This window comes from Gordionus sp. m RMFG-2023, chromosome 1, assembly GCF_954871325.1.
Source record: "Gordionus sp. m RMFG-2023 chromosome 1, tfGorSpeb1-WG-v2, whole genome shotgun sequence".
Lineage (NCBI taxonomy): Eukaryota > Metazoa > Nematomorpha > Gordioida > Chordodea > Parachordodidae > Gordionus > Gordionus sp. m RMFG-2023.
Genome location: NC_088775.1, coordinates 82,918,050 through 82,938,700, shown reverse-complemented (window position 1 = coordinate 82,938,700; position 20,651 = coordinate 82,918,050). Strand labels below are relative to the sequence as shown.

General features: G+C 25.3%; 1 protein-coding gene across 1 annotated transcript; it reads left to right on the top strand.

The window, feature by feature from the left end:
• Nucleotides 1-5,638: 5,638 nt before the first annotated feature.
• On the top strand, nucleotides 5,639-18,849 carry LOC135930831 (G2/mitotic-specific cyclin-B-like). Its single transcript, XM_065467619.1, has 7 exons — nucleotides 5,639-5,656; nucleotides 11,595-11,765; nucleotides 12,607-12,765; nucleotides 13,119-13,358; nucleotides 13,735-13,926; nucleotides 14,194-14,301; nucleotides 18,775-18,849. The coding sequence occupies exons 2-7, from the start codon at nucleotides 11,751-11,753 to the stop codon at nucleotides 18,847-18,849; spliced, it is 789 nt and encodes a 262-aa protein (XP_065323691.1). The 5' UTR covers nucleotides 5,639-5,656; nucleotides 11,595-11,750.
• The last annotated feature ends 1,802 nt before the right edge of the window (nucleotides 18,850-20,651 follow it).

Genomic DNA, 20,651 nt, shown 5'->3' with positions numbered 1-20,651 from the left:
AATTGATGATATTTATATCACTGGTTGGCGTATTTATTTTTAATTTTTAAAAAAATTGACAAAAATAATTCTTTTTCCTTTATATATTTCCGAAAATCTTATCATATTACTATTAATACTTAAAGAATTATTTGTAATTAATTATTTACTATAATTGAAAATATCCGAAGAGATTGAATACTGGTGGTTAAAGATAATAAAATTTAAAATTTTGGAAGATTAAAATTAAAGACTGAAATATGCAATTAATTTGGTTAAAGGATTTTATAATTGAGTATAATATAGGGAATAAGATTAGTAACCAGGAATAATGTACAATTATTTTTAGAACAGATGTTAATGTTGAAATTACATTCTTTAATAAAATTCTACGTTTAACCTTAATTTTAAGGGCTGCTGGACAAAAAATAACTTGAGGGAGGTCTATATAAGGGCTCAGGATCGAAATCAGCAAGAGAAATCCCACGTCCTATAGTAAGAATTTCAAACAAAAGAAAAGGTATTTATGAATTATGAATTGCAAATTATTTTATTTTTAAACTATTCTAAATATAGGCAAAAAGTGAAAATTAATTTAAATATCTATCTCTTGTATATTAATATTTTATCTTATGAAAATTTAATATTTATTTAATATTTTTTAAATAATAATAACTAATGGATATAATCAACCAAAAAATTCTATTTAATATATCTATGTTAACATATATGATTAGAAAACTTATTAAAAACACTGCAAAAAGCCTGTACGACCAGATGGAACCTTCGATATTGAGTTGTTACAATTACAATATCTTTTTAGAAAAGCCTATTTTGTATTGTTTCACCTGAAGCTTATACATTAATAGTTTTAATATAAACTGCCGATTTTTTCATTGGAATATAATAATAAATTATTTATTACACAGCAATTTTTTACTGAAATTATGCAAATTACTAATATTATTATATCACAGCTTAGATGACAAAGAGATCATATCGACCAGGAATTTCTCAAGATTTATGTGAATGTTGAGGTGAAAGCGAAATTATATAATTTTGAGATTCCAAGCCTCGACTTTACTGACAAACAAATCGTTCCAATATAAACGTGGAATCAATTGAGGATCATTATTATATAACCGTTTTTGTTCCACATTTGGATTTAATTCTAACTCAAATCAATGAACGATTTGTGATTTATCAGTTGGCTCTATTCAATTTACAAATACTAATCATAACTCCCATATGAGGATATATCAAATCTTCATATTGGAAATAAATATATAGCTAAATTTTATTTAGAGTATATAAATGCACATAAGGACCAATTAATTTGCGAACTTAAATGGTAATAAAATATTTATTTTTCAAGAAATACAATGGACGCATTGCATTTTTAACAAAAATATTTTACAAATATATAAAAATTACTACATATTTTGATAATGATACTAATTAATACAAGCACAAATGAGAGGTCTGCCTCTACATTACAGAGAATAAATACCTATATCAAAAGTATGGCATCTTAAAATTTAATGAATAGCTAACTGTACTCAGCGAGATCTAATTTCCAACACAAAAAAAACTTATTTTAAAAATGGCACAATCGCAAAGAAGATTAAATTTTCATTTATGAAGGATATTTTGACCATCTAAATTATTATAAAATGTTTAATTTATATTTTATTGTGATTTACATACCGATTTATATAGCTTGAATATTTTTTGTATTATATTCACTCTTAATATTTTTTATATTCCAATATTTTATTATTTGTGTTCAAAATTATCATGTTCAAATATGATTAGTTATAATAAATTTTATATGATTATTAGTTCTAATAAATTTTTACTGCTCCAAAAATAATCATTTCAACATTTAAAAAATTATCCAAACCCCCCCCCCGCCTTCCGTAGAAAATTCCTGGCTTCGTGCCTGGCTCAAGAAGATTATATTTAATATAATATGAGGTTGGCTAATTAACCAAAATCTACAGAAAGCTAAAAGCATCCATCATAAAGATAATGCGGCAGTTGATCTCATTTATATATTTAAATGTTATTGTCGATCATTAATAAAATTTGAGAATAAAAATGCAGCATAATCTAATAATATCCGAAAGAAAAACAAAAAATTGAAACATCAAAGAAGAAAATAGTGAAGACTATTTTGATTTATACTAAAGAGATTTCAGAATATTTAAAATAGAAAGCAAAAAAATATAGATTAAGATTTATCATTTTGATCAGGTGAATATAGAGAAATAAAATAACAAATCTATAAGAGCCTTGAAAATACATACAAGAGAATAGCTAATTACTATAGAATTTTTATATAAAATATCCAGCAGAATGAGGAAATAGTTTAATTTGAATAAAACTAATATTAAGATATTAAAGATTTTGAAGAGAAAAAGTAAAAGTAAAAGATTGATTTCGATATAAAATAAGATTAATCACTTAGATCAATTGAATATTATAATTTAAAAAAGAATGAGCGCTAGAGATATATATTTGGGTTGTCTTAGAATAACGGGTGTGATCCCCGAAAAGGCTGTAAAAGAAATGTTGTTTTTTTAAAAGGAGAACTATAGAAAATAATCGATAAAGGAGAAATATAAATATATTTCAGTTGCTTTTATGAAAAGAGAGAAGGAGAAAATAATGGATAAAAAAATTTTTTTCAGTTGATTTATATCAACTAGTGTGTGCGTTTGGTTCTGAAAGTATGAAGTACATTGTCAATCACACAAAAAAATGACATTTTATCTTAGGATTAAAAGATTTTGAGGTACAATCAATAGAATTTTTATTAAGTATATAAATTTATCATTAGACATGGTTGACAAAAGATGATTATCAATATTAAGAACGATTAGAGGCAAGTAATTCAATAAAGATATGGGTTTAGGGTACATTGAAGATAAAGGAATTGTTTTTTATGATTTAATTCATTCTAATATATTTAGCCACTAAAGGTTCAATTTAAGAGGAAAATAATAAATGATAAATTAATTCATTTAGAAAGAAGTTATTCGCTGTAATAAATTATTTTGATGAATGCAATGATATGGATGGCTTTGAACATTAAGATATAAGGGTACGATAAATTGTTAAGATAAGGAAACAGCACAATCGATATAATGGTAGTATAAGAAAATAAAGCTTGCACAAACATAATCCACATAAGAAATATAATTACAATTTCTTATAAATTGTTTATATAAAATATTTTAGATATTTTATTCTTTTTCTTTTTTTTATTTAAAATGTTTTATCTGTCAAAATCATGAGTTAAATTATTTATGTATAAATAAACTAATACAAAATAAGAATGTATATAAATAAAATTATTATAAAATAGATGTATTTAATAATACAAAATGCAATAACTTTGACAAATTTAACATAAATAATAAAACATGCAGAAGAAATAACAAATTAAATGACTATATTACAAATAAAAAAAAAATCTTAAGAAAGGAATGCGTTAATAAAGCAATGGATTTGATTTAATGGTCTGGATTGCAAGCCTTTGGCCAAGGTAAAATCTTTCTTTTAGATCCTTTATTTTGGTTGAAATTCGTCTGCACAATATTTTATTAGGTTTTGAGATTGAGAACCAAAAGTGGTAAGAGTGGTCAGATTGGTACTAAATGATTGATCAGAGATGTTCACATATTTATCATATTTCAAAATTTTCTATTGCTAATAAATCTTTGTTAAAGTTTGATTATGCAGAAGGACGGTGCAGAAAAGATTTCGAACTAAGAACTTTCCATCTTCGCAATGTAACCCATGATTTTATTTGATCAACTGTTGACAGGAAACAAACCGATGATCCATGAATCGCAGCTAAATTTAGAGCACACTGGATAAGGGGATTGCATAGATGTGCGCTAGCTCGCCCTCTACTTTTGATACATTGAAGGCAAACCTGCATTCTCCTGTTTGTAAAATATAGCACATTTGTGTGAGATGATCGAGTTAGCTATTTAACGAATAGCTCTGGCGCAAAACCAAATTTCTGATCACTGAACTCATGGCCTAAATTTCTTAGACAGAATTGTCTCCAACAATAAATTATTGCCCTGAACTGATCTTCAAAGCTGCAAAAGAAAATGGTCAACAGATTTCAAGTTGGTGTAAAGATAATCAACGATACTTGGTAATCAAGGGCATATTCCAATCTTTGCTTGGTTAAGATTAGAAGAGATGTCAGGTACATTTGTGTTAGGCAGAAAGGAGATAGAATCATCTATTAAATAGACTATTACAAAAGAATGAGAGGCAAGGATAGTAGTACTCGGAAGCATCGAAAAGATAAATATGCTAATCGATAAAGAGATTAGAGGCCGAATTCAAATTCATTTATTGGAAGTGGGTAGAGTAGCTTAAAGCCATGAGAGGTCATTAAACTAAGATTGGCAATTTTTTTATCATTTCTTTTACCTTCAACTCGTATTTCAGTTCTCTGGTTAAAGATAGCAGTTGATATTAAGACATAAAGGATTCGGGAATGTTGGAAAAGTTTTTTTACTAGATAATATGTATTATGAGCATGAAGGGAATATAAGTACTCAAAGTTTTTGAGGCTAGTTAAGGTTTTTTTTTAAAAATTATTGAATCGGTTCCTCACAACCGATGGAGATTTGTGGTGGGAGATTTAATAACGATATTCTTAAAACTATAATTAATATCATTATTAGGCTTTGTTTGTGTTTTACCTAAGACCAATAAAGACTTCTTCATTTTTTATATTACACTTAGAGCCTGTTGCATGTTCGCTTAAATTGTTATATTATCTTTTTATTCAATGAAATTAACATGTATATAAATACATCTCAAGGCGATAAAACATATATATATTGATATATATTTTCATTTAACACCACTTATTTTCTTTTGTATAACTATATTATTAAATAAAAAAGACCACTTATTATTCCTACTTAATTATGCAATACAATCACACACAATTTATTCTATAGTATTTATTCTTGGTCAATAGAGCCTTAACTATCTCCACAGGTGGTCCACTTATTATATTATCATCGATATACCAAATATGGAGATCGAGCTTGCAGTTGTTTTAATTTTTTCAGTTTTTTTCCACATCTTATATATTAAGATAATTTATGTATCTTTTTTTATATATTTTATTATTAAATATATATTATAAAAAGTAAATATGTAAATCTGATTTTTATAAAGGAGTTATGGGATATTCGTTTCTCTACTTTTATCCAATTAACATTGTGCGAATAAATTTAAAATATTTGTTGATAGTTTATATTCATGAAAACTTCCTATAAGAGTGAAATTAAAATGACATCGAATATATTAATTGCTAGAAAAAATTATATTTCCATAAGAAAAAATCCTAAAGAAGGAATTAAAGTAAATTTTATTGAGTTAATTATGAAATAATTATTTTTATTAGGCCAACATTAAAAATGAAAAGGATAAGCCTCTAGTTGTTATTCCTGAAAAACGAAGACCTTTGAGAGCACGTGAAAATGTTATGCAAAGCAATATACTTAACAATAAAATAAAACATGGCTTAAAAGTACAATCAAAAGACAATGTACAAACAAAAAAAAATGCTGAGGACAATGACCAAACAAAAAATTACATTGAAGACAATGTTATTAAAGAAAATATCAAAAAGGTATACTCATAAATAAAATAAAAAAGTTATACTCACAAATAAAATAAAAAAGTTCATATATAATACTGTGACAAAGTTTAAATCTTTTATAGCATTCCTCAATAGCTTATCTATAATTTTTCAATATCATTTTAATTGATAGGATTGCTAAATTATTTTATCCTAGAATATTGATTAATGCAAATAAAAGCTTTCAAGCTGCTTTGCTAATTTATTGTTAATATATTAAAAAAAATACTACCCTTATTGCCTCTCTATCTTAGTATAGTCTCTTCTATTTCTGAATATTTATTAAAAGAATATTATTTTATTACAAATATTTAATATAATTTACAATGATTATTTTAAATAGAGCCATGATTTCAATTATACTCTATATTAAAAAATATTTGATTTTATTTGTTATTCACAAATATGAATAGATTCATCTTTTGCTTCTAATCAAATAATTTATAATTATGTATAATCTTGTGGTAGTTTTGATGATATCTCTCTTGATTGAAATTTATATATTCAATTTTTACTGAAATCAATAATTAGAAGAAATCTTTGTCTCAATACTTAAATGATGTAACAAAAAATGACTGCAAAACATTGCCTAAAGGTGTTTACTAGTACAAACAAATTTAAGCCTTTTGGTTTGCTGTTATTTTTAAAGAGTGCTATTTCTAATTGATGAATACTTTGTATTTTACAGAGACCTGCAGAGGTACCATTTGCATGGCCTGGCCCGGTTTTAAATTTTTTAGGCCTGGCCTGGCCCGGATTTAAAAATTAAAGGCTCAGCCCGGATATTTTTTAAAAAAAGAATTTCAGGCCCGGCTCGGAATTTTTTAAAATTATATTCGACCTGGTATATACAAAAATTCACCTATGAGGTATTTTACCATATTTTTCAGCTAGTATTATCGCTTAATATTTAAAAAATACATGTAAAAAGCTAATATTTTGAGAATATTATATTGAATTTATAAAAATTATAAATCTCTTATTTATAAAAATGGATATTTTGAGCATATACTATATTTTATATTGCATTTATAAAAATAAAACTAATATTCATAAAAATGGTAATAATATTTTGAGCATATACTATATTTTATATTGCATTTAAAAATAATAAAACTAATATTTAATTTATAAAAATGGAAAATATTTTGAGAATATAATATATTGTATTTAATTTATAAAATAAAAATAAATCGCTATTTAAAATGCATGTATAATAAATAGTATTTTGAAAATATAATCTAATTGCACAATATTAATATAAATTTTTAACAAAAGAAGATAATTGTATTATATAATATTGTAAAAAAAATAATGAAAAATGTTGGATTAAAAACATTCATGACTCAAGGTAAATATAATAAATGCAATAAATATTTGACAGTTTGCAAAGTAAAAAACCAGCATGATTGACGAAACCCTATACTCAAGAAAGATATTAAAAATTCACAAATTATCATGAAGAAAGAGAAGCATATCTACCTTTTCAGGTTGAAGATTACTTCTTCTTTCTTCAAGAATTCTCGCAGTGGAAAAATTCCGCTCACAGCTTGTACTTGAAGCAGGAATTGCCAATTTTACTAAAATTGGAAATTCGCTTTGATGAGCCACCCACCACTCTAGCAAATTATCCACCTTAAATGTTTCATCTATTTTTTTATTTATGTAATTATAATATTCATCATCGGGTATTGACATATTACCAGAATTACCATCGCCCCATTTGTCATAAAATGATTCAGTTTGTTTAACAACAGTCGTAATTTGACTGGTCGATGGTATTTCATTTACTTCCTAAGCCTCGTAATTTAATATAATCTTTTATATAGTTTTCCGTCATCTTGCGATCTTTCCCTGACTATATGCGTAATTGCTTGAATTTGGGACAGAGAAAAAGAGAAATAAAATGATACTTGTGTAAAACAAATTTTTCAATTAAAAAATGCTTTATATTAAGTAAAATAAATTTTATTTCTCCTTTTTCGCTTTGAAAGGTATTACAAACTTCAAGAAGGGATATTCCTTTATTTGATTGTTTTGGTAAAATATATTCTAAAAATTTAGATATGAATTATAAAAAAATATATTAATAATACTTGAATATTGGGGCTTATTTAAGATATTCCTTTATTTGATTGTTTTGGTAAAATATGTTGTAAAAATTTAGATATGAATTATAATAAAATATATTAATACTTTGAATAAATTTGCAGGAAATTAATAATTAGATCGATCTGTGGGTGTTAGGTAGTGTTAACCATCACCCAATATTATATTAATCATAACTATAATATAATCTTATAACCATTAACTCATAATGTAAAAATTTTTATAAAAAATATTAAGGCCCAGCCCGGGTTTAACAATCTTAGGCCTGGCCCGGATATATTTTAAAAAAAAATTTTTTAGGCCTGGCCCGGATATGTTTAAAAAAAAATTTTTAGGCCTGGCTCGGGTATATTTAAAAAATTTAAAATACGGGCCGGGCCTGCAGGTCTCTGATATTTTACATTAAGAACTCAAAATATTTAGTGTTTTCTTTTGTTTTAATATTTAAAAATACACCAACTTAAACTTGGCATATATAGGAAAAACAATGCTAAATTCTTCTGCTCAATTTGTAGGCACTATAAGTGTGGAGTCATTTCAAGTCAAACACCTAATGTTTTAGACTTTTTAAACAAATAAAACGAGTTATGAATTCAAACATTTTATGCTCTAGCTCAAATTTATTGTGAATTATGGACCTTCAAAGTAGAATAGGTGGGCTTTAGCCCCACCCATTTATATTTTTTTTTAAATTTTACCCACCTACCCATTTATCTATGAATTTTGTTTAATCTGCCCACCCACCTAATGTTTTATTTTTAATGATTAGTGTGGCTCTTTATTTATTTTATGTATATTTAATTAAACATATTTTATATCCAATATTATGAAATAAAGCTATTATTTTTAATAAATTGAAATCTAGTATGCTCATTTTGCCTGAAAAATATTTAAAATTCATCCACCCATGCCCACCCATTACTTTAAAAAATTTCCTAACCCTTCGAAGTCCAATGTAGGTTTTCTTTTAATGAATCTCAGATGAAAATATTTAGCTTAACGAAAAAATAATATATTATTTTGTACCCTTAAAATTTTTGCAAATTGGGGATAAAATATTATCAGTGTCTATGCATTTCCACATAAAATATTTTGAGAGCCCATTTTACAATGATACTCCAAATATTAACGTGACAATTATAATGGAGGAAATAAAAATAAAAATTTTTCAAATAAAAAATGAACATAGAGGGAAAGCAAAGCTTTATCATTAAGAAATAATTATAATGTCAAAAAAAATAGGCCTATTTTTGTAAATTAACCAAGAACTCTTTTTTTTAAATTTAGGGTTCAAGAATTGTTTTTTAATTTATTCTCTCCATTATGATAATTTTTAGTAAAATATCAGGATAATTTACTTAATATTATTATAATATATTTATGATGATAAATTATTATTATATGGTGAATACTAAATAAAAAACTGATGTTTCTGTTTTCAACTAAACGTTATTAATTATTATTTTTCTGGACCCTGAACCTGAGCCATTTAGTATAGAGAATAGATCACAGCTCTGAAAATAACCTTTTTTTATTGTATTATAAACACTTGATGCCTATCACTAGCATTTGGATGGTAACATAAAAATTTATTATTATGATTAAATAAAGGTTTTATTATAAATTTTTTAAATTTTATCACATTCTATTTGTTGATATTTATAGAATTTTTTGTAGGTATAAATTTTAAATAAAGCATGATCAGTTATCAGATCTACTATCACTATTATTCTCCTAATGGGTGTCCATATTTTTTCCTCAATGGTAAGAAATAAAAAAAGGATGGCATGATGACCCTTGCAGATGCATAAAAGTTCTTGTATCTATTTCCATTTTTTTCTTATCACCTTGGCTAATAAGTTATATTTTTGACTACATAATAATTTTTAGAAAAAATGCACATAATTTTGTATTAATTTTAGTTTAATTGATATTTCTATGTTTGGAAATACAAAAAATAGTAGAAGTAGTATAAAACCCTCAAAAAATGGTTAAAGATTAATTTTTTTTAAGCAGAATTAGGGAGGGGACCAGTTAATATAATTTTGATATTATTCTAAACATAATAATTAAATTTTTTGATTAATTCTTAAATGGATAAAATTTTAACTTAAAATCAACATACCATAAACACTATGCTAACTGTCTATTGGTTAACTAAGATAGGTTAATTTAAAAAAAAAATCTTATAACATTCATTTACTTATTCGTTATATTTTAATTATCCTTTTGAAACGATTTGCAAATTTTTTAAAAAGTCCAGGCTTGAAATTGGAAATTTTCTTTAAATTCCAACTTGGGCCAGGCTTAAAAATTTGACCTTTCTAGGCCGTCAACCGCATTTAACATTGCAGTATGATCGTATATCAAAAAAAATAACGCCCTTTATTATGCTTCTTTTTTTTTATTTTAAAAATAACGAAATAAAATTTAAATTCTTGATTCTTCCATTTTATTTCTTTCTTAAATATTTACATATTATCGCAATGAACATATTTAGTAAGTTCTTCATTGGGCTATCTCAAAATATTATTCTTTCTTTTACCTGAAATGCGGCAACTGTAGTAACAATCTTAACGTTGGCCTACAAAATAATTTATAATTTGTTACTTTAATCGAGTGATTCGTTAAAAGAAAAAAAAACTCACATTGGACTATGAAGCACTTGATATTTTTGAGTTAGACCTTTAAAATCCTGATTTGTATAAAATTAACGGATTATATAAGCTTCGTACTGAGTTTCGTTCTTTTGTTTTTTTGGATCGATACATTATGAAATAACCCTTAAAAAGGCGGATTGAAAATTTTTATGGCCTTTGGAACTGCGGTCACATAATACCTTAATCTCTGATTAATTTTTTCTTAAATGCTTATATTAAAAATTTTCAGAGATGTAATGAGATTCTTTTTTGCTGACACCAACACTTACAAAAAAATATATAAATGAACTATTTCCCATTTATAATATAAAATATAAAATATAATTCATTACACATAAATTTATCAATATTAAATAATTTTAAGTTTCAAAAATTAATATAGAAAAATATAATTTATCACAATATAAATTTTATTAAAAACGTATCTTGGGATCCTTATTTAATATATTTTCAATTGGGAGTTCCAGTTCACCCAGAGTATAATGATATACCTGGATTAAGAAAGGGGAAGATATTGGACTGCTAGGATTTGTATGTAACTTATTTCGAACCTTTAAGACAATATTTTAAACCCTAAAAGCAGCAGAGTTTAAAACAAAAAATTTGAGCAAAAATGCCAAAATCTTTTATAATTTTCCTTCATAAAATTTTTCTAATTCATTATCTTTAAAATGGGCACCTGTCTCTTATCTCATATTTGAATCATTAGGCATCTTGAGAACTAGAATTTCTCGAGCTTCAAAATTCCAGGAGACCTGTTAAAGTTGCTAATAAATTATTTTAGTTTATTTATAAAAAAAATATTTATTCTATTATTTTTGTTTGACGAAAGATTATTTAAACTCAAATGTTATTATTATTTTTGAAAAGACTTTTTATTTTAAAGTGTTTTCCCCATTTCTGATATAAAGTCAAAAAAAATCATTATTTTTTAAAAAATTTAATATCTAGCTAAGCCAAATACCATTAAATTATATTGTAGATGCACATTTTCATAATCTTGGTGGGAGATAACCTTATCCAAAAAGAACCATGGTCCAATCCGGTTTTTTAGAAATTTGGGCCATAAACTGGACTATAATCTTAATTATCCTTCTTTGATAATTTACTATAAATTATATTTTGTTATATATATATATATATTTATTATCATCGTTAAGCCATCAGATAGTCAACCCAAGGTTATTGACAAAATACAAAGTCCCCTTAAAGCATTTTCCTCTTTAAGTCTCAAAGAAGTGTTATACGATGTGGATAGTCAAGACTTTAAGGATGAATTGTGTGTGCCAACTTACGCCAAAGATATTCACGAATATATGTTTATTATAGAGGTATATCATATATTTTTACCCCCCTCCCCAATTCGCTCCTCCTTTTATATTTAATTTTGATATATTATTACTGGCGTTTTCAAATAGAATATTTATTTACTAGCAGAGGCAAACATATTTACCTTAATATTTTGTCTGGCCCCAACAAATTTTTAATTAGTCTTTAATTGACGTCGGTATTTTTTTTTGGTAAACTCGATTATCAAGATGGCTCCTTCATTTAGTTAACCATTTCTTTTGCAAAACAAATAAATTTTTTTAAAGTTTAGACTTATATATCGTTTGGTCAATAATATATAAAAATTTGTTTTTTAATGATAAATTTATAATTAATTAGATATAATGAATAAATAATAATGATTTCACAAACAAACTTCCAATCCTTTACTTATAATATTTTTTTCGTGGATAAATCTAGTTTGAAAGATAGTTGGCTCTTAAGTTTTTTTTTACCAATCACAATACTGTCTGTCTCTGCATCTTGTATTTAATAAGCCCAAACATATAGTCTATACACAAATCTAATTACTATGTATCCACTCAATCATCAGTAGGTCATTTTATAAAGAATATTTTAATTTGTTTAACATTTTCTTGTATTTAACTTATATCTCGTCATAATCTCCTTAATATACATCTTAAAATAAAATAATCACTTTCCTTACCCCAAGTATGCTTTAAAATATTATTTTGCCCGAGTTCATGTAAAACTATCGTTTTTAAAAGTACATTTAAAAAAATCAGATAGAGAAATGAGAAAAGTGTGTCTATATTCTTGTTAAAATCTAATATTTGAAAAATAATGGTATATTTAAAATAATATATTTTTTTTAAAAAAAAGCAAACTCAAGCGTTAAAGGACGATTACATCGCCAGCCCTTACATAACGCTCAGTATGAGACAAATACTCATAGACTGGATCATGCAAATCCATCAACATTTCAAATTGCTCCCCGAAACTTTGTATCTAACGGTCAGTATTATCGATCGATATTTACAGGTTATTTGGAACATATTTTATACCTGGAAGTCCAAAATTTGATTTAATTTTTCAAAAATTAAATTAGCTCTGGTTAGGAGTATGACCTGAATAAAATTACAATCGATATAAGTGTCAATTATATAATTTTTTAAACCTAAACTTTTGGTTTAGAAATAGGATAATCATTAATTTCTTAGCTATCCCAGTTAACTTCACCTTTTTTAAAGTCTAATCGAGCACTCCACTTATTTCAACCAATGATAGGATAAAAATAGCTGATAATAAAACAGTTCACTAGGAAAATTTTTACATTATTTACTGTGAACACCCGCCCTCCCTCAATAATTTTTTTTTAAAAAATTTTTTTAAAGAGTGTTAAGGATGTTCAAAGAAAAAATTTGCAACTCGTAGGCGTGACTTCCATGTTTATAGCCTGCAAATTCGAGGAATTGTACATCATGGAAGTCAGGGATTTCGTGTACGTCACCAAGGACACCTATTCAATTCAAGAAATTTTATCCATGGAAATCGCCATACTTAAAATCATAGATTTTGCCTTCAGCAAACCTTATTCTATCCATTTCTTGAGACGGTATTCTAAGATAGCGCAGGTAATTCTTTTTCTAGGAAATGTTATCTATTTAAAAAAAATACCACGTATTTGGTCAATATTTTTGAATTGGTCAAAATAATATATGACAATTGGGGAATCGAAAATATGATAAACGAATTTTGAATAAATTATTCGATTTTTATTAATATAATTAACATTTTTAGTAAAAAAAATCGGCACACCTTAGATTTATATTTTTTAAGGAACAGCTCTGACCCAAAGAATTATATTTTGATAATAGTATGCTTTTTCAATGTGTCTTAAAAAAAGATTTGTTCTTGGAGAGGAATATAGCGTTCTTGTTATTACATTTTATAAATACTCAGACATTCGTGAACATATATTATAGCTAATTTAATTTTCCACCCCACAAGGTATCATTCGAAGAACACACGATGTCCAAATTTTTCATAGAGATGACCCTATTAGACCCTTCAATACTAAGCCAGCGGCCCAGTATCATAGCAGCTTCCGCTTTGTGTTTAGCCATGAAAATCTGTAAAGGCATCAATTCCCAAACAGCTGATAACGAATCGGAAAGTGACGATGAAAAGGACATTTGTTGGGTTTACATACCTTTTTTCCCTCGTTTAAACGATTTTGAGAAAGTATAACGTTTGCCTGAAATGAGAAAATCTTAAGGCTATATTTTAGATCAATGGTATATAAAAAATAAATATATTTCATAAAAATTAGAATGAATTATGCCAAATTTACACTTAAAGTAATTAAGTGATTTGATAACAACTTGTAAACTTGATTAAAATTTTCTCATTATTAATTTTCATCTTCTAAAGAAATAACATTATATTAAAAAAACATTAAATATGTAGAACAAGGGATTGCAGCATCACTCACATTACGCTGAAAAGGATTTGAATGCCCTCATGGTTCATTACCTAAAATTGTCTCAGAAAAATTTCAAATCAGCTCATTATAAAGTTTAATATGAAAAAATTTTTTAAGAGAAAGACTATTATTTACTTAAATATAACTGCTTGGATCACCTATATTAAATGAATAAATTTTTTGATATGGCCAAAAAAATTTAAACCTCGTAAGAAGAGTTATTATAAAGGAAAATTTTTCTTAGTAAATTATCTTGACGCAATTTTGTCTATAGTGAAATAATCAGGGACCCAGAGTGAACCTAAGTATACTGGAATGAATTTGTAAATTTTTGGAAGAATAATATAATTAGATCTTTTTTTTCCAAATCACTAAGAAGGAGCTAACCAGAGGTTATAAAAATCTTTCAAAAAATATTTTGAAAATTTTTTTGATTTCATCTTGAAAGATTTTTTATGCATGAAAAATTACAAAACATTGTTGGAACAAACAAAACCTATATAATTTTTCTTAACTGGTAATAAATTGTAATTTAAAAAATAATATAATTTGATAAGTAATAGTTCTGTTGAGTTTTTATTATAACCATGTTTTTTATAAAAATAGTTTGATTTAAATTTAAATAAAAATTAAAAATTAAGACTTTCTTGATAAAATTAATTTAAATTTAATATATATGGTTATGTAATTTTACACAGTGGTCGACTAAAATATACGTTTACAAATATCAAATCTTATTTTATTAAATGTTATGGCCGTGTTTCTTTTTATTTTACAAACCTATTCCTTGTTTAGATAAGTCTATTCAGACTTTGAACTAGGACACTATATTTCTATTTTATTTTGAGTTTATTCTATTTAGAGGAAGATATATAGACGATGACGAAAGAGATTTCTGTTTAGAAATAAGAATAGCCCCTGTTTACTTTTAGAACTTATATTACCTATACGTTCTATCTAATCCTATTTTTTTTACTGATAAATCTTAAATATTACTTAGTTTTATATTGTATATTATATTCAATTCAATAAAATTGATGGACGTTTGCCCGTATTTTCTATATTTTTATTCTTAAACATTTGATATAAATATTTACTAAAATTTCAAAACCCGAAAATACTTTATAATTTTTATAAACCGCACCCGAACTTTTTAAAGTTAAAGCAGTTGAACCATGACTTTTTATTTTTGTCCCTGAACTGTAACCGGAACTTACGGTTTAGGTCATAGGAATTAAGAAAAGTTTGATTCTGGCAACACATGAAATAGTTGGAAAAATCGTATTAACTCAACACCAGCATATTTATGTGATTGATTTCTAAACATTATTTTCTATAGTTAATGATCCTTTTTTTTATAATCGATTTGATTTTTGGGGTTATATATTAAATTTCTTAAAGGTTTTTAGTAGGGGTGTACCGATATCACTTTTGGAGGCCGATCCGATCTGATATTCACAATATTAAATTGATATCGGCCGATTACCGATCCTATATCATGTATAATTTTGTATTTGTAAAGATACCAATGGTTTTAATTTTTAATATACTTTTTATTAATATCACATCTATGATATACCATAACTTATGTCATTTAAATATATTATAATGATCAGTTATAGTTTATATTCAATTCAATAAAATATTTTTATTGTTAAATCATTTTTAAATAATAAGTAATACATTAATCTATATACATAATAAGTAATAAACAAATATATATTAAATTTGAAATAAATATTTAAAATAATATTTAACATTAATATATCAAAGATTTCTTTTTAGAAATACCAAAATTTCCAATTTATCAGAGGTCAGCCTGCGGCGATGGTAACTGACAGCTTCACTAAAAACTGATTTGAAGAGATTATCGCACACTTTTATAAACAGAATGCCCAAAAAAATAACAATATGGCAGAATATTTATTAATTAATTAATTATTATTAAAAAAATATTACATAAAAATGGATTTCGATTTTATTTATAAAAATAAATGATTTTAGATAAAACTTTTTTTAAAAATTTTATAACATTTTATTTTTGTTAAAGACGCCATTTTATAACGGATCGGAAATTTTATAATATTGGCCGATAACCGATATTTTAAAATGGGTAAATATCTGCCCGATCCGATCCGATAAGAAATATCGGTACATCCCTAGTTAGGTTACTATGTCATTTCTTAACCTGACATATTATCATTCGACACTTTATCACGTGTTGTAACACGATACTTTATCACATTTAGTCACATTTCCATAATCGATTATTTTTATTGAAAATTTTCCGTCAAATTGTAAATTAATGAGTTAAGGTATATTATCTCAAAAAATTATTAAAATCCAGGATAGATTATAATATGAAAATTTATCTAGCAATATTTAATGGAATTATTAAAGCCAAATACTTTTATTGAAATAAATATTTGATTCTCAAATCTATTTATTTGAAAGGTGAAACGTTTCTAAAAATTATTGAATTCTGTAATGCCAGCCTCAACCCATTAAGTTGTGTAGGCCATACTATCCAACTTAGAATTACCATTAATTTCACAATTTAACATTATAAAAAGAGGCGGCAAAATTACTTCGTTACCTAAGTTATAAAAAATAAATTTATAAATAATTTTTTTTATTCTATTTGATAAGGCCAGGTCTTGAGGATTAAAGATTTTTTAGGATGATTTGTATGATTGAATAGAGCTTGAATTATGCCAAAATTGGGTATCTAACATTTTTATTAGTTCTTAACCATCTAATCAGAAACATTACACGTTCATCAAAGATAAAATAATTAAAAATTTGTGTTTGATATATCTGTGAAAGGTTTAAACATTGATTTTTTTTAAAAATTGTCCTATGTATTTGGATTAGTAAACTTTTAATTTATTTGCCAGATCTTCGAAGTCAAATAAATGTTTTGGGTTGCTGTTATCTTTAACATAATTCAAATATTTCTAAAATATTATTAGCCTCGTTTTAAAACTTGTAATAGGTTCAGATTTATTGTTTGAAGATAGCGGTACACAAACAATCCCAAAATACAGCCAGGTCTGTCTAATTTGGGCATAATTTGGTCAAAACTTTGAGTTCCAATCGAATTCCTATTAACTACTATTAGAAAATGCCTTGATAAATTGAGCAACTGTCTTATTTGAAAAGTGGACATATTGGGCATTTGTTATTTTTTCTTGCATTCATCCATTTATATTTTAAAATTTTATCATATTTATAAAACTATTCATGTCTAAAGAGAATATCTTTAATTTAAAAAAAAGTTCACGGTCGGGTGTTTGGTCCGGACTGGACCACGGTCCTTAGTTGGAAAATCGTTCCAGACCAATGTCTTAAATAAAAAGACCAGTCCATGAGGTCTTTAATTTTCTTTTTCTTATTTTAAAAATCTTTTTGTTTTTCCCTAATTTAATTGTTTTAATAAATATAAAAGTATTTTATGTTGAACAATATCAAATCAAATATGAGTAATATAATATATAATACAAATCTTCAGTTTAAATGTTAAAATGAAAAAGAATAACAAACATAAAGTAACCCCTCTAGAAAAGTAATATAAAATAAAATATACACAAAAATATATGAATTGAATAGTAAAGCAAACTGGCCCGGTCTGAAACCGATAGGACAGGGCCATTGACCTTCACTAGTTTAGACACAGAATCCGGATCACCACTGAGATCCTCGGGGGTCTTATTTTCTGAAGCCAACCTATTATTGTAGGTTGATAGAGGGTAAAAGAGATGGTAGAAAGATACTGGGTAAGATTAAAAATATATTTACAAACCTTAAGGAAAGGAACCGGGAAATTAATTTATCGGATTTTTTTTTAGTGCACTAATTGTTTTATACATCTAAAAATCTAGGAATAATTTATATCCAGTATTTAAATTATTTTATTCTTTAGATTTGTATTTAAGTAATTTTTATCTTTTCTTTCTTAAAACAAATTTTAGGAAATAAATATTTATTTTAATAAAAATATTCCACTTTCAAAATTTCATATGTCGCAAAATAAAGGGTCATTTTAAAGGTTTGATCCTGATTTTAAACAATTTGGCTTTCTTTATTTTCATGTTTTTTAAGTTTTAGGAAAATTTCTAATTTTATCAGTATATAAATGTTAAATTAATTCCATAAATTAATTTTTTTCTTAGACAAAATTGAGAAAACAAATATTACTTTTCAATAAAAGCAATTGACTTTTAAAATGTGACTAAATGTCGCATGGTATGTCGACTTACGAATACCGCCATGGTAATTGTTTCTTTATTTTCATTTTTTTTAAGATGTCACACAGAAAAATATTTTGAGCTATTCTTGTTCTACTTACCAATAAATTCGTTGATAAATTTAATTAATAGTTGTTTAATGAGCCTTTTAAATAATTTGTTATCAATAGTATAATATTTCTATTATTTTCCTTAATAATGCAATAAGAATTTTTTTATATATACATAACATGTTATATATTAAATTGTAAAAACTTTAAATTAAAATATATATTTAATTTAATGTTTCTTTATATCAATCAACATTATTTTTTTTAGACACTCATATCCAAATACTCAACTTCAAAATTTAGCAACGTTGCTTCCATGGTTCAGGATTATTGCGATTTATAACAAAGCCATTCACGTTCGCTAAATGTTAATCAAATCCTAATTTTTTTAAAAATGTTTTTTTTTTAAATTTAGAAATATCTTAATTTTTAAATCATGAAACATTTTTAAAAATATATTAGTTAAAAAAAACCTATTAATTGTGGAAATTTATTTGCTGTATATTATACCCTTTGAAAGTTCAATTTTTTCTATTTTAATTATATAGTGTCATTCTTCGAATTATTAATATTTTAAAAAATAGAGATTTTTTTAACAATGATTTTTTTCAAAAGAAATACCTAATATTTTCTTGTTCGTCCCCCATAACTGTTCGTAAATTACCTCTTTTTTAAACTTTATGATTTTTTTGGCATAAAATTTATTTTTAAGTTTTTTAGTGTTTTTTTTAAAAAATCATATAGATTGGTTTATAAAAATGACATAGAATAAATACCATATATTTTTTTTTAAAAAAAAGAATGATTTACTAAGACCCTCATACATGTAATTGGGTACCTGAATGCACATGCAATTATAAATATAATTTATTATAATGTCATTAGATTATTTTTTTAAAAATTCTTATTTTCTAAAAAAAAATATGCTCCAATTTGATTACCAATATGAAGAGTATAATTTATTTTCTGATATTGCCACATCATGATGACAATAATTTTATATATCTCTTATCTAATATTTATTATATTTATGAATATTTATATATGATGTTATATTATTAGACTAATAAAAAACAAGGAGCATGCTTTTTAAAAAGAAATAAAGAATCTACTAATAAAATAATTGCCCATGTGTTTTAAATTTTACTTGTATTTGAAATATATTTTTATATCAGAGACAGCAAGAGTTCATATTCAAAGTTATATATTAAACATTTAAATAGTTCTTTACTAGGTAAACCCATTATGACCCTTTAAAATCCTTCAATTTATCAGAGTTGGGAAAGTAAAAAAAAAGTAAATTTTGAAATTTTTGAATATTTAAAAAACAAAAAAATTGAATTTATTCACTAGAAAGAAGTTAATCGAATTTGCACAAACGATTTTTAGCTAAAGATGTCGATAAATTATTTAAATTAAATCTTTCTAAATTTATGTTTAAAATAATAATTAATCCTGTTTTGGTCCTTTTTTCCAAATAAAATATTTAACCTATTTTAAATTAAAATTTTCTACAAAATAATATTACCCATGCCTCGAAATTTTGTTAATAGATGTCCAAAACTTTCTGTCACCTATGAGCAAAATCTCAGGGTTTGCGTAATATCTTTCCACTAAGATATTTGGCCAGCTGTTTAACAATACTGGTTACATAAAGCTATAATTATAATCAATTATAAATGGGACGGTTATTTGGCTGAACAGGATTCTAGTCTAAGAATCATCTATAAAAAACGTTACTCCAAAGAAGAAATGTGTTACACGCTATTCAAAAAAAGTAACATTATCGTTACTTAAAAATTTTGATAAGATAAATAAGAACGTTTGATGTTCAACTGGTTCAAAGGATGGGAGGGTTTTGCTTGATTTAATAAATAAAAATTTTAATGCAACTTCTTTACAAAATTATTTTTATCTTTAACAGAATTTAATCTGAATTCATTTGTTTTTTTAGATTCGAGCTGCTGAACCTCGAGGTTGAAATTAGTGATCTGCATCGGGCCTTTTAAAAAAATTTTGCCGGCCCGAATTTTATTTTATAAAAAAATTACAGTTCCGGCCCGTCCCGAATTTATTAAAATATAGAAATTAATTTTTATAATTACTCAAAATAAAAAACATATGTTATATGTCGCTTAGTTTCAA